General features: G+C 34.2%; 1 protein-coding gene and 1 long non-coding RNA gene across 4 annotated transcripts in view; one reads left to right on the forward strand and one right to left on the reverse strand.

Annotated features, from left to right (window-relative positions):
* The window catches only part of shot (dystonin-like protein short stop), a 160,072-nt gene that overhangs the window by 132,485 nt on the left and 11,006 nt on the right, over positions 1–16,581 (reverse strand). For both annotated transcript variants that reach the window (XM_069037365.1, XM_069037359.1), the window contains exon 2: positions 12,776–12,896. In XM_069037365.1, coding sequence (XP_068893466.1) covers positions 12,776–12,878 — 103 coding nt within the window. In that variant the 5' untranslated portion in view covers positions 12,879–12,896. The remainder of the gene's footprint in view (positions 1–12,775; positions 12,897–16,581) is intronic.
* LOC138122943 (uncharacterized) lies at positions 2,199–2,795 on the forward strand. Of its 2 annotated transcripts, XR_011156663.1 has the most exons (3): positions 2,199–2,335; positions 2,402–2,488; positions 2,554–2,795. It is a non-coding gene; the product is annotated as an uncharacterized lncRNA (long non-coding RNA). The 2 variants fall into 2 exon arrangements; XR_011156662.1 differs by having other exon boundaries at positions 2,199–2,488.

Consider the following 16,581-nt stretch of genomic DNA (forward strand, 5'->3'; position numbering starts at 1 on the left):
AACAAAATCTGATGCTGATTCCAGAAACATAAATTAATAAATTGTGCAAGTAATTCGTTGGACAAAGGACAATACAAAGTTCTTCTTAAGCAACTTTATTAAACGACGTATTTATATGACTTGACTTAATACTAAGCAATATTTAGAAGGAAAAGGCGAGAACAAAAAAGTTTACAATTTTAACACTCAAGGCCCGTTAGCGGTCTCCGTGCAATTTATACCAGTATTCTGAACTTTCGCAATGACCTTTGTACATACGATGAAATAATTTTTTTCTCAGACACGAAAACGCATTTATAAGAACCAACAAGACTGACAACCTTACATTCTATCACCATCAATCATGTCGTCGTGGATGTTTATTTACCGAAATGAGTTACTCATTAGCTACCGTTTTCCCAAATCCATCATACAAATAAATGAAGACATAAATCTTGATTTCTCACTGGAGAGTCATTTATTACAAAAAATCAACACTATCTCTCCGTCCGATGTAATTATTTTCAAAGTGGTCCAACCTGTCGGAGACATTTTTTTTTCAAACATTGCTTAACACGTAATTGTTTTAACCAAACAAGCCTCTTTCGGCGTCTCCTCTAATCTTCTGATAACGCACCCACAACAACAACAAATTAGAAAAGTGACCTAATCTTTACAATCATTATGAGAATTGAGCCCCTAATGAAGGAAATTACATAAAAATACGTAATTTACAGTACAATTCCTGATATTACCAATTGCAGCCATCATTATCTCCAAATTCTCATCCCATGTCATTGCCGTGGGAGCTGTACGCGTTAATTTTCGAGAACCAGATGCAAATTAAGTGACCGATCTCGTGTCGCTTCGTCATTAAAAACCAACCAACATTGAAATTATCGTACTAAACTTACGGCGATGTTGACAAGAAACCACAACCAAAGAGAAGCCACACTTGTCATTTAATAAAAGACAAAAGGATAACGTATTGTTACATGGGAACGGGGGTCATGAAGCGGAATGTCTGAATTAGTTTACCAGACACATTCAAGGTTTTATTGTACCTGTTTCGTACACAACAAACTAAAAACCCTGGAGGTTCACATTGAGCACATCCTTTGTGGAAACTTATCTCACCTGCTTGACTGAAGGAGAGAAAGTTGGGATTCTAGGAATGTTTCAGGAAAATATGGACCCATTCATATTACTGAAAAGTTGTGAATTATTCGGTTTCATCATGCCATCGCAACATTACCAACAAATTGCAAATACGACTTCCGTTCCTGCTTGCACCATACACGTGTCATTTCTGACGACAAAAAAAAAATTTCACGGCGCCGGTAGTACATATACCACACTTGTGCATTGACCCTTAACAAAGGGTTAAAGTACCAAAACCAAAGTTTCTTCACAAACTTACTTGTTCAAAGTTTACAACACTTACTGATGATTATTCATAAATGCATAAAACTAGGGAAAACACAGACAATGTCTGAAAATATGAATGAAATTTGTGATTCTTGTAAACTGACGACTGACAAACTGACAAAACATCTAAACTACAAAACAACTGAACACCAAATTTTCGACACATTTTTAACTGCCCAAGGAACGCTCAGACGCGACGTCCGCATTTTTAAACCCATCTGCCTCTTCCCAAACTGCCTAATTCTGATCTCACAACGCTAATGATTCAACGATTCCAACGGTGCAAACAATAGATTTCTGTTTGAGTGAATCGACCGACGAGAGCTTATTTAAATAAACAAATATTTGAGCTATTATGCCAAGAATTTTAAATCAACATCAAACACTCCTACACCTGCTACTTGTTCATATCGCAGTTTGTTGAATCGCAAAAAATATGTATTACAAGTGTCGTGAAGTAGCTACAGATGTGAGTCCGATAGAGATCTAGTAATTAAAAAAATTCTTGCCTTGACAATTGCGCGCAAATTCCTGATTAAAACTCACAATGCTATCGACTAAATTACGTGTGGCATATTTACAAACCCAGTTTACTCCTGTCAAAATAAACACATAAATTGGATTTTTTTTCTTCGAATTGGTTTATCGAGATAAATTCCGCAAATATTTCACAAAGGTTAAATGACAAAACGTTTCGTCAAACGGGTCACATTATTTTTAGCGCATTGCAATAAATTGCTCTTGAATGTCGGCTTATTCCAAAAACAACAAATTATGATAAGTGTGGAAGGTTCATTAGCAATGTCACTTGGTAATTTATTTGGAATTAAATGCAAGTAGTGTCTACGTTTGTCAATAAAAATTATCTGAAATCACGACAATTCGCCGAATTATTGGCTTGAACGCCATTAATGATATTTTTGATCAGGTCAGTAAAAGAAAAAAACTCTTGATGCGTAGAATTTCTGTAGCAGCATTTCAGCCATTAAATTAGGCTCATTACAGATGCGACTTCCGTCAACAGCAACACGGTTGATCACTCCTGAAGGCTTCACTGGCCATTATAATTGTTCATAAATATGTAAGAAGGGTCATTTCACTTGAAAATCGTGAGTAATTTCTCTAAGTAGAACTGAAAAATTGTAGGAATCATACGTCGAAGAGACTGATCTGTTTGTTAGTGATTGATAACTGACAGCTGATCATTTCAAGCCGAATGAGTTTGCAATTACTCAGATTGAAAAAACTGTTGAATGGCAATAACCATAATTAAAAGTGACAGAGTTCAATTATTTTTGTCCAGACGAGGAATAATTTTAGACATTAAAGTGTTTATTCAACAAAAATATTGTTTATGTTGATTTAATAATATAACTATTTTTGATGTTCCAAGACTTTTACTGCCTCGACCTGCGCCTCGGCGTAAAACACACTCACTTCACGTACTTAATATAAAAATAACCATTTTTGAACTATTGTATTTAAATACCTTCTTTTCAATACTTTTTATGTAAATCTTGATTATCCATCACCCCGTTTTAAAATGGTGACATCAACATTATCTCAGAAATGTGACAAGTAACTGTAACAATGGCAAAAAATACGAAAAAACGAATGAGATTTAACACGAATACTTAAGCGAAAATAAACAAACGACGAGAAAACACAAAACTGAACCATAAATCATATACTTTACATAAACCAAATTTTGTCTTGGAAGTGTTGAAAGATTGTTTCTGTAAAAAAGAAAAAAAAACCATTATAATCCTTAAACAACTCTCATCTCTTTGTCACATTCTGTTTTTTTCAAATTTTTCCTTTGGCGAAAAAAAATTAAAGCTTACATTTTTCTTGTTTTGCACGCTGTCATTACAGTAGACTTAAATTGTTGGTTATATTTCATCACCTGATGACATCATACTCGTAGTACACAACGCTTAAAGCCTACCATAAAAACTAATGGTGTCTATTAGACGGTATGCAATTGCATTCGTTAGAGAAATGCAAAGACGATCTAAACTATCCCCCATCTGAGTTGATCTATGGAGGAATGCAGAAACAGCATGATTCTACTGCATAATGTCTTGAATAACCAGAGGCTTCCCAGTTCATTCTGATTACAAGATCTTATCTAAAGTCCAACAGAATTCTGAAGCAATTAACCCCGCGGAATTGTGAAAGTAAAAACTCTCTTTTCAACAGCACTCGATTACCATACAATAAAAAAATCTCTGCTCACTTAGCACCATGTTCCTAATTGAATGTAAATTGTATCATTTACTAAATTACTGTAAAAGTAACGACCATAACATGTGGAAGTTGTACGTAAGACAATACAAGCTATTTCAATTAAACAATTAAAGTTAATTTTGGAAGATGACTCAACAAACTTGAATAGTTCAATTACAATAGAACCTGTTATCGATGTTTTGACAGTGTGTAAACCGTCGAGAACAAGTGCTAAAATCTAAAATATGACAATAAAAAACACAATTGTGGTGTTCCACTCAAACAACGAAGTTTTGATGTCAACACACTCTAACCTTGCCCACGTGTTTCTTCTCTTGCTTATCTCGGAAAAACTGCTGTCGTGTCTTTCAACGAGACCGACTATGAAGTCGTCAGGAATGTTAACGCACTGTATGCAAATGTTGGTTGTAATTTCAACTTAACTGTCTTTAATTGCACCACTTTCTCATTATTTAGTAAAATTATGCAAAATATGTACAAGAAATCGTGAAATGATGAAAATCATCAGCATAGGTAATGTGTTGGAAAAGTTCTGAACTGGATGATGGATTGTTCAAACATTTAGAATTTTAAATATTTGAGATGAAAGTAGCAAAACCTGGAACACGTACGATTAAATCAGGCAGACGAGCTAAATTTGGGTACAGGTTCAAGGCCTAAAATTATGTAATAGTGTGTTCACATATTTTGTTACGGAATTACATGTTCCTGTTGTACTTAATTCAGTTTAATGGATAAATTTAATTCGGCAGTTAAAAATTATACTTTTAGAACCTATTATACCTCTCGTTATAGTGCAATTAAATTTTAAAGGATGGAAAACACATCAGATTTTTATTTTTCGGGACCTACACACCAAAAAAGTTTAATTTCGAATGAATGTGTTGCTAAACAAAAAACAGTCATTTAGTGAGACAGCTTTAATTACTGATATATGCAAAGAAAGAAAGTTGCCAACTAATACCCCTGTGTTGAATAATTTTTAAAGAAAAACAAACATTTTCCAAATATGTAGAAGCTAGAGGGTGAGTCAAGTTTTACCGCCCGATCGAAAACATCTACTTCTAATCGATTTAAAATTTTCAAAAAATTCAGGTCCGGTCAGGTCAGGTCAGGTCAGGTCAGGTAATTTACTGAGAGTCCTTCCAAACATTTAGAAAAAATTTGGTGTCATTGAAATCATAAAAACATGACCGATTTTTGAAATATGTAAATGGAATTTGATATTAGAGTGCAAAATTTAGCTATGATTTATGCGTCCAGTTCCACAAAAGAGGTTGACATGGGTTGTTATGGTACCCTTTAGAGACTTTAGAATTACTCCAGAAGTTCTCAACAGATGTTTGTTGGCTGTTTACTAACAATGAGGTATTTATTTATGACAGTGTAATTGTAACACCTGGTCATTTTTCGCTGTTAATGTCAAAATTGGAATACATAATTCAAAAACTAATAATTTTCTTTTGATTATGATTGAATTTAAATGTGAATTATGAGCGCGTACGAAAAAAAAAATTCTCCAACCGTCTTAAGAGACGTTACTTTTAATACCGTTGTCTGCCACTAAAGTTGACGTTTTTGTAACTGTATAAAAAAGTTACGTGTTACTAAGGCAACACTTTTAATACTAGACTTAAAAATTTGTACTTGTAACTAATAGTTTAACACTTCGTTGATTTGAAGAAAACAATTAAATATGTAAACAAAACAAAAGCCAAAACTGTCTCTTTGATTACACAAATATTTCAATAAAACGTTTACTTTAAAATTTTAAATGTACCTATGAGTCTCGTTTCGTACTTTTCATGATATGGGTCCTTTACTTGTTTGGAGAAAAAATAGTACATATGTGTCATTCCGATTAAGTGACTTTTTTTGACTTGCAATTATTGCCTGTCAAAAAAAGTACATACCACTTCTAATCCCAATAACAATAACACAATCTACTGTGCTCTTTTAATAATGAACTTAAATTTAAAAAGCGACACCTACAAGAAACAACTATAAACAGAGGTTGTACTTTACTCTGTTTACCATGTACCATGAACCATTGACAATGGTTCACTTTTCTTTAATGACAATATTGTTTACACAAAAAAAAAATGAAATGAAAATATGAGTACAAAATAAATCATCAACACAGTTATTCGATTTCCATCATCATTGTTTCAGTTGCGAGATATTTTTCACCTTACTTCAGCACCTTCATTAAACATAATTTAGCTTGTTAGGTATGGTAACTCAGATGAGAAAAACGTGAAGGCACCTTAACGTCAATTACGAGTAGAATAATTAAGCTACCATGGCAGGAACAACATTCTTAATATTCCACAACAAAATGAATAAAATACTACGCAACAGTTCCGTAGATCATTTTCTACTGGCTGATTGAAGTTTTTTCCCGTTAAATTCTAATTTACTTGATAAAACTGTACTCCCATTGAAATATAAAAATTCCTTCATAACACTTGCATTATGTTAATTCATCATTTATTATGTATTACACATACATATATTTTCAAGATCGTCTATCCAAACTAGCTATTGTATCAAACCATGGCCAGTAAAAAACGATTCAATCAGAGATAATACCCTAGACCAATGAAAAAGGGTCGTTACTTTGAAAAAATTCCATTGTTTAATCTTCATTGTCCAACCTCCATTGCAACAATCCCAATTAAAGAACTGCCCACCAACTGAACGCACTTAAATAAATTCGCCTCAAAGGTAAACGCCTGCAAACTACTCGTTAAAACTCAATAGTCCCCTCTCTACCAATTTGTTACGTGAATCCCGACCATTAGCCACACTATTACATTAACAGTAGCAAATATTCTCGTCTTTTTTTTAAAGATAATAACAGCCTTGGCGGCATGCTGCGGATGCCAAGAGACAACCTTCACGCTCTTGTAGTAAATTCATTAAGCTCCCCGTTCAATGTATGCAAAATCGGGCCGGTATGGCGTCATTGCCCAGATCCCCTCCTCCTGATACTCTTCACCTGAGACGCCCTCTTTCAACACACGGAAACCGGAAGTCGGAAAAATGTGAGAATCGCCGGTTGCTCAGGCGACTTGATTACACCGAGGCAAAAACTCGTCTTACTGTTGAAGTTTTAATTGATGGTGTGACGTCATTTCCACGTGACATTTCGCCAGAAATGATCGTGTCAATGGTTTTAATAATTCATTACAAATTTCTATAGGGCACGCGCGCCACTGACTAATTTATCGCCTGGTTGCATTGACAAAAACTCAATAAATCGTTTCATTTCCGATCAAGGTAACTAACGGGTTAATTTGCGTGCGTGAAACGACCAAATCGGCGAAATTAACAAAACAATGACTAACTTACTTCAAAGTTTGCGTTTTCAGCATAGACCCGAATTGGGTTAATTACAAGGTTCTATGGGACTCGTGAGGTATATCAAGTACTCGAAAAGTACATATGTACGAATATATCGCCATGACGCAAGATCAGATAAAAATGATTTTATCAAAACTTGATCATTATAAAGTAATCATTAAAAAGACAAACAACTTGTTAATGTTGACTGTAAATTTCCAAATCAAAAATAAAACTTTCGACTTGATAGAAATCTTGGGATTCTGTTGTCGAAATTAGCACGTTTGTACACTGGTAGAACAACAAACGAACATCAGAGATGTCTGAATCCCGGTTCGGATTTTCCCATGTTGGTAATATACATTCATAAGCTGACTTAAATAGGATTTCTAAATATGTACCAAAAATGACAATTCGAGAAACCATTTGTGACACACACATCTTGTGACTCACGAATAACGGTCATATTCGCTCGTTTGTATGTGAGATGAATGTGGTAAAAGCGATTTATGACTAGGCATTTCCTGAAAAACCTCAGGAGTAACTGTCGTATTCCGCTGACAAAGAAATTTTTAGCTCTGTGGCGCTTTGAGCTGAAAATACATCCTCGATAATAATTTACACATATTGCGGGACAAGAGAGGAATTGTAGAGCGGCAAATTTTTGCACGGTCATAGAATTTGTCAATGAAAATGTTACAACGTGATTAAGTGTAGTGTTGATGCAAATAGGATTAGAATAATAAACAAATTGATTAAACCGGTTTTGGAATGAAATAACAAAAATGAACTTCAATTAAACTATGAAACAACCTCATTAAAAAAAATATTTCTGAATGTTCTATCAAATTGTCGACAGACAACAAAAATGCTACTTGTGAGGAATTAAAGTTGTCAAAAAGTCAAATACTCGTACTACTTGAGCCAAATTTGTACTTTGGTCATCATTTTTCTGTCACTTCAAAAAAAAAATTATGTAAACCAAGTATTAACGTCAAGTCAACATTGATGACAATTTCAAATTATTGACTTTTCTCTTGTCAAAAATATGACACCTTCCACCGTTCAAAAATTTAGAATCGTCTCCCTCGCTTCTGATGGATTGTCCGTGAGCCAAATTGCCTCGTGCAAACCTTTTCAATTTTTCCTCCTTGGAATATCTCATTCAGTGATCCATTTTCTGGTGTTTAACATTTTGCAATGATGACTGATGAGTCTGACAGTAACTGTCAGTGACAATGGTTGACAGTAGTAAAGAATAAGGTTAACCATTCTAATGCTTGATTTACAACTTGATGTCACTCAAATGACTTTGACGACCAAAGTAATTTGTCCCCAATAGTACAGTGGCGGCCGTTGAAATCTCAGACAGGAAAGATTTAAACACTCTGTATAAATTCCGAAATTTGATTAGCGTAAACAGGATTTTCATCAAGGTTTATAAAGTCAGTATCAGTATTTGACATATTAGGTCAGAATCGCGCGTAACTTTTGAAATGCCGCAATTATCTGATTTGCAAAAATGTGTTTGACTGAGGGACGGTGTGAGTATAAGAGCCATTGCGAGAGAAATTAATGTGGATAATGTTTGAGTGACATTTTGAGAACGTCACTTCCAATACCATTTACAAAGCCAAAAGTTTGGCGTTGTCAAAGTGTCTGAGTTTTCAACGGCCGCAACTGTACATAATATGTAATACTTATAAGTGTACCAAAATACGACTTTTTTAAAAATCAAAAGAACCAGAAATATAAAATTTTACACCTCAGAAACTCAACAGTGATTAAAAATCACCATGTACCATCGTGACTATAAAAAACGACTACAGTTAACTTGGGACGCCACTGAGATTTTTGAAAATTTAGGCTGAGTGAATGTACCGAAATTTGTCAAAGTTTGTCAACCTCAATATTTAAAATTTTCAAATCCGTGAAAATAAACCCACCCGCAACACAGTGCTAGTGCTAACACTAGTGCCAGTTCGGCAGCAATGTTTCTAATGGTACCACTATCATGTATTTGGGTTTGCAGAATGGTTTTTTAGAAAACCTGCTAATTGCGAAATTTTTCAATTGTCATAATGACGTTATTGAAATTTGAAAATTAAATAATGACAATGTTAAATTCAGCACAAATTTCTAGTGTAGTCGTTTTTTATGATCACCACTTTCAAAGACCCCCAAATCAACAAATAAGCCCAAAAGAAGGTTTTTAACATTTTTCTCACGTTTGCGGTAATCTCTTCTACATCGTAGTGCACCGTTAGTGTGCCATTTTTGGGATACCTCTGTAATATTAAGTACACATCGGGTATTTTTTTAAATTTGGCGTCGAAGAAGTTGGCGTTGAAGAGTCGATTGTGAACGCACCATCGAAATGACAATTGTTAATTTGACATGTGAACCTATGTCTAACCTCACTTTTAATTTAATTAATCGACAGTTCAACACGCTAAAGGCAGTTGAGTGTTATAACAAACGAAAAAATAAACTTTAATGAGGAAATAACGTTTATAATAAATAATCAACGCAACTCATCGAGGTTATTTATCCGATGCTCGAAAATCAAATTCTTTAAATAGTGCTACAAAAAGAAGTCACATGGAGTGAGCTCGTAGGATCTTGAAAGAAGCAAGAGGTGGATATCCTTTTTCAAAATGTTGTGACATGAGCTGGTTGACAATTGAACTTGTTGTGAGAGCCGACAGACAGATGTTCGTGGGACTTCTTCCATAAAAACTTGCCTTAAATTATGACGAAAAGTGTTATTATAAGTTATAACACGGCATTGGGAATGTTGGCGAAATTCTTCAAAACAGGCTTCAATCGAATATCGTCATTCACCATCAATGACATACCCGTTACGAAAATACGATTCGACTACGAAAATTTTGTTATAGCGAAAAATAATTATTTACGAAATGAGTGCGAGAAGACATTTTTTGTTCGACACTGTCAGAATCTGAGAATTTTCTCCTATGTAAACGGATTTTGATAAATGTCACCACTTGTCAAAACGAAACGTCAAGCTAATTTTAAAGATTTTAAGCGATTTGGAGCCTTTAAGGGGCTCGTCGAACAAAAAAACGTTGTATTCAACTCGTTCGTGTGTCAATTGGGCTTTTTTGGCACTCAATTTACACAAGAACTCGTCAAATAAACTACTATTTTAGAATCTGCGTCTCTAATAGGTCTATTATTATATTCAATTTGGAGCCGTTTATGGCTATCTCTTAAAGCACTCGTCGGAAATCCGCCCATTTGATTGGCTGATTCAAATAAAATGTTAAATATCCTCCAATCAGATTGCTTGACATTATGTTAACTTTAACAACGACATGAATCATAATTAAATAATCCCTGTTTTTAACACTAAAATGCGTGCGAAAAAAGGCCTTTAAAACACTAAAACTTTAAAGGTTGCTTAGGTAACAACAAATTCACCTACATTTTGAACTATAATAAATACACATTTATACACAATTTATCATAAATATATATGGGAAGGAAACAACAACAATTGCCCATTTCTATATCAACGATTAATGACACAGATTACTTCTAAAAAGGTATTTCAATTTACTTTTTTTGTTATAATTTTCAGATTGTAGTTGTATAATAAAAAATAGCGTATGATACACGTTTATAAGGGCCTTTAAAGCACTTGCGACGTTAAAAGCGCTCCGCTTTAAACTCGTCGAGCGTGCTTTAAAGGTTTCCTTATAAACTTGTACCATTATGTACTATTATTTGACAAAAATTGAAAATTCAAATTGATTTCAAACAAATTGATATTAGTGAAACTACATTGTGGTGCGTTCACAATCGACTCTTCAACGCCAATTCGACGCCAAATTTAAAAAAACACCTTTATGTTATATTGGGTGATTCAAAATGGTTGTGGATAAATATGTAAGAAAATGTATGTGGCAACTGTGTGGGTAGGATAGAGTTCACATTTCTTTCACAGATCATAGTCGCGCAATTTTGAAAATTGCGAAGTCAATGTGCAATGGTATAAAAAAAAAAATCAAATGGACGCATATGAAATATCATACAAATGTCAACTCTACGCCACATACACAGTTGCCATATTTATCCACAATCATTTTGAATCACTCAATACTACTACAGTAATAATTTTGAAAATTTCCCATTTGATATACATAAGTACTATCGCGGCCATCCAAAATTGAACGTTTTTTTTAATAGTTTGATTTTTACTTTGAATCATAGGCGTCCTAAAATGTCAAAGTTTGACACTAGCGTTAAAAAAATTAGTTTTTTTTTTTAATGCTACATCTCACTCCGATTCAGACAGACAGCTAGGGCTATTGCAAAGCTAGAAGAAAATTGGTCGTTGGCTGCTGTGGCGAGAGAATTACATTGCAGTAAGACTTGCATCTTCAACATAAAGAGGTGTTGGCAAGAAAACAGGCTTGAGAGGCAAATACGAATAGGTGTTGGAAAGGTTTCTTTACAAAAGTTTACTTTCATTTTAATAATGTATTAATTACTTCTAAGCCTCATTTTTATTAAAAATTATTTATTACAACTTTTTATTATTAAAATAGTAACGCCTGCTGCACGAACGTCAATGAATACAGCCTGATTTAATCTAACGAAAAATACGGAAATTTTCGCAAGCTATCGTTCACTTTTGGATGGCCGCGATTGTACATACATAATAAATATACATTGCAGTTTTCATTAAATACTCGTAAGTACCCAATAATAATATCTCAATAAAACAAAAACCAAAAATTAAAGCGCTTTCTCGCATTTTTACAGCTATTTTTCTTCAAGTCCTGTTAACTATCTTTTATCTAATGCCGTGGGATAAATGACACTTATCCCACTCATTTGAGTGGAATAAGGAACTTCATTACCGGACGCATTTCATTACTCCACTCAGTGGGATAAGTGAGCTTCATTACCCCACTCAGTGGGATAAGTAAGTCATTATTCCACTGAGTGGTGTAATGAAACTGGCGGAAATAAATAAGATTTACTTTTTTTTTAATTCGGGGCGGTCTTAGATAAAATTTTGTACATAACACGTGGGCTAAAGCATATTACAGGAAACTCGTATGATTACAGATGAACTCGGGCTAACGCCCTCGTCATCTGCAATCTTCACACTCAAATCCTGTAATATTGCTTTTATCCCACTAATTGTGTAAATAACTATTAAATTTAAAACTTCATTTGTGTCAGCTCATAAAAATTTACAAAAGGGCATATGGCAAATTTTGTTCTTATCTTATCGCTTCATCGGTAGTATTTTCTGTTCGTTTATTATTTGGATTGGACAATTTTACTCATTGTTTGCGCGCTGTCAAGTTTGTCTATCTCTTCTACCATTTGATGGAATAAATTCAACAAAACTGGATACAATTCAACTTAAAACCGCACAATTTCGCCTCCGCACTGACCATTAACTAATTAAAGATCGCTTCCACTAATTAAATCAACTTCCCCAAATTAATTTAAACATGGAAACTAAAACAAACTCGCTTAGGTTTGCGTTTACATTATTATAATACATTATAATAAACTTCTTTCTTGGCAGATACCGACTGTCAGAAACACCCACGAAACTTGACCTAACCGTTTCTCATTTCTAATTGCAGTTAGTAATGTTTTCGCATAGTTGAAAACATTAATGATGGTTCGAGCACGCAATTTCACGTCAAAAATTACTAAAAATACGGATTTTTTTTCGCCATAAATGCGACTTTAGGGGAAAGGAGTGAAATATTGTGCTACCGACCTGCAATTCGAAGAACGGCTCTATCGGCGCTATCTAGGGCTAGGACGGATAAAGGCTGTTCCCGGGTCCATTCCTGCAGCGTTGGATCCTTGTCGAAATCCATTGTTCACAGCACAGTTTTCTAGAACAAATTACAGCAAAAAGTAATCAATTTTCATCTACATCATAAAAAAAACACCAAAAAGTTGCAAAGTTAAATTTAAAAAGTTTTATGGCCGGTTTATATTCTTTTTTGGTATTTCAAAAAATTCTTTATTTTGGATATTTTTTTTGGGGTTAAGCACAAAAAAAAACTCCAAAGTGCTAAAAAGAAGCAATTCAATTTCAAAGAAGATGTAATGCAAAATCAGTATTTTAAAAAGAACTTTTATATACAGGTGTTCTCGAAGTTGACGCGTTCCTTGTAACACAAGGTACTACACATTATTCTTAAGAATTTTAGCCTAAATCTTCTTGGTAAAATGTTTGTATTAACGAAGACAATTGATTGTATTTTTTAATTGTTTTCTAAAATTTTAAGTCCGGTCCTGTCCATTTCTCCGCTGTACTAGATTAATAATTAACCTGACCCAGAATGGTGTCTTTCCGGAAATCGCTTTGCAATACTCTCTGGACGCTACAGATGCATTCTGATAACGTGATAACATTGCCCATGTATTTGCAACATATCTGTGAGCTCATTATTTTCCTAATAATAAAGCCATTTCGACTAATTAGATGACAACTCTGACAATAGTTTTGATTAACGTCCATGCTCATTTGATTTTTTTTTTGTCAATTCCAATTTCTAACAAATCAGCGCAAATTTGAGCAGGACTGGTTTCAAAAAAATTAACTTATTGTATCTTCATTGCCGTACACATCTTACCAAGGTGATTTTGGCTAAAATTCTTTAGAATAACGCATACTATCACATGTTAAAAGGAACGCCTCAACTTCAAAAACACCCTGTAGTATATTATCTAACAAGTGTTGAAAATGAAAGATTTCACACGAGTTTGCAAAATTGAGCCACAAGCCGAAGGTGCGTGGCTTAAGCAAACGAATGTGAAATCGAATTTTCAACACGTGTTATACACGATATTTTTCCGACGATCACAAAAAAACAAAAAAAAAAAAACGCTAATATTCGGCATCCCTTTTTAGTAACTAGCAGATAAACTAGACTAGCACTTCGGCAGGCACAAACTTACCACTATCGTAAATCGTCATTATTATAATTTTTAGATTTAGAGAAAACATTGGTAGTTGAAATTCGAAAAGGTATATTATTATACTCATGTCATATCGTGAGGGAGTTCCTTAACATTGACACAGAACATAATATACAAACACAACAAAGTCAAAATGTGGAGGCAAGACGCCGATATTATGTTGATAAGCACTGCACTATTACTTGATACTTATATCAGTAATAGTGTATGTATTCCGGCAAAATTGCCCTGCCGTCGGGTGGTGGAGGGTTAGTAATTTTTACAACCTATCCTAAACCCATTACAAGTGAAGAAGCTAAAGTTCCAATGGGCAGTATTAATAAAAGGTAGCAAATGCTTTTGCTAGCTATTTTATAAGCAATTGCTTTAAGTGATATTAATAAAAGTGTAGTAAATGCTAGTAAGACCTGGCTATCAAATCCTTTTGCTCGTTTTAGAAAGCATTTGCTTGACGATATTAGGATTTGCTTCTTTTACTATTAATAAAGTTTTGCATTTACTTGAAATAGTAAGCAATTGCTAGGATAAATGACATTCTCCTTCATGTCATACTAGTAGTTATAAATCGGCTGTTAAAGCACCACAAAAGTATGTTCCAAGTGCCAAGAAACCGTAAATTTTACAAAGAAAGGAAAGACAATACCATTACAAGAGAAGATGACGTAAAATTGTTTCATTTCCGAAATAAAAGTGTTTAGTGGATTGCTGATTTTCTTGGAAATGACGATGAAAAAACGCGTGGTGGTGCTTTATCTTCGGTGATGAAAATAAAAATATTGTTGCAATATGTAGCTGATCCAGGTATAAAAAATAAAATTATTCATATAGTAATAAATAGTGTTAAACTATTTATAGGATTTCAGATTGGTGTAGCTGAACTCATGGAAGTAAGTCAACCAATTGTATCGAATGTTGTAAAATTTGTCACGGAAAAATTATAGACAAGGCACCACTTTCGATACATTTTCCTGGCGCCCTGCGTTGAACGGCAAGCAATTACTTCTCAAGTATAGTTCTCCCAGAGCTGCAGCGGTTTTATGGCAAGGTACCATTGTATAAACGTTAACAACACCGACAATAGGTTTAAACCGCAAGTACAACCCCTAATTGTAAATTCGTCCAAGTACTACCCTGTAAACTGACAGGTATACAACAAAAATGATGATTGACAGGGGTCTGTTTATGTCGGGTATCGGCATCTCAACAGGCGTAATAATTACTATTGCTGTGCCATAAAACCGCTGCAGCTCTGGGAGAACTATAACTAGCATATGCTTTCGACAAGAGGATTTGTTTATTAATACCAAAACAAGCAATTGCTAGAAGCAAAAGCTTTTACTTTAAAGCAAATGCTAATGCCAAGTAGCAAATGCTTGGAAGCATTTGCTTATTTTTATTAATATCACCCAATATTGGGTCATATGCATAAACCATTAGCAAATGCTTTTACTTGTATTAGTGAGAGATAGAAATACATGGACTCTATTAGATAGAAAAAGACAAATATATAGTATAAGCAAATGCTTATTCTTATGCATACTACCCAATATCACGTTCCCAAAGATAGTATGTATTTATTCTCTCTTCCACTTGGTAACGGTGTAAACGTCAAGTTAAAACTTCAGATATCATTCGGCAGAGCACTCTAGCTGCGGACAAAATAATTATGCCGTTGCGCGGAAAGGTAGACATCGTTAATCATCGGCCTGTGTGCAAAATAAAAACACACAGCTGTCATCCAATCAGATTTCTCAAATTTTTCATTTCACACGGGTAGGCCTTTCGTTCGTCTGTTGAAATTTTAAATTTTCACTAAGGGAAAACTGTGAAATGTGCTATATTGCATAGTGGTAGTCGGAAAACATCTTTGTTTTACTCAGTATTAAATATTTCAACTGTAGACGCTAAATAACTGAAATATAGAAGAATCAGTACCTACCAGAAAGAAAACCTAATACATATTAATTCTATTGACAAAATGATATCAGCTACACAATTTTCACACACATAGTAAAAAATATAAAAAATACGGACGGAAAAAGTGCACGGATGCTAATGAAAATATTTTAAAGTTTCCAAGATATTTTACTCAGGTTGTTTAAAGAAAATCTACTAACGTCTATTAAAATGGTGTACAAATTCTATGTGTAACCACAGAAAGATAGCAAAGTACCTTCTAATAAAATAATCTGGTGCCAAAGAAAATGTTGTGCATTAAGTATGTCAAAAAGAAAAAAATCTGAGATTAATTCCACTAACCAACCAAAATTAATTAAGACGGACTATTCAGGATCCAACGCCGCAGTAGGTACGATTTTATTGGACTGCAATTGCTATACTGCAATTCTGTGCCCACTCACGTTACGACCTTGCACTTGGAAACCTGCGTTCGTGAGGTTGAGACGTCAGAAGAAATTTTAAAATTTGAATTGTATAAGAACAGGAGCTGAGTTGACATAAATAGTTACATATTTACATAAAAGTCAGAAAAATCTCACATTACTGAAGAGGAGCTAAATTGAAATACGAGGCACTTTGTGCGGAGTATTTTAAAGCTCCGAGTCAAGTAAGAGACTTTACTGACCTGTTTTG

Source organism: Tenebrio molitor, chromosome 2 (assembly GCF_963966145.1).
Source record: "Tenebrio molitor chromosome 2, icTenMoli1.1, whole genome shotgun sequence".
Taxonomy (NCBI): Eukaryota; Metazoa; Arthropoda; class Insecta; order Coleoptera; family Tenebrionidae; genus Tenebrio; species Tenebrio molitor.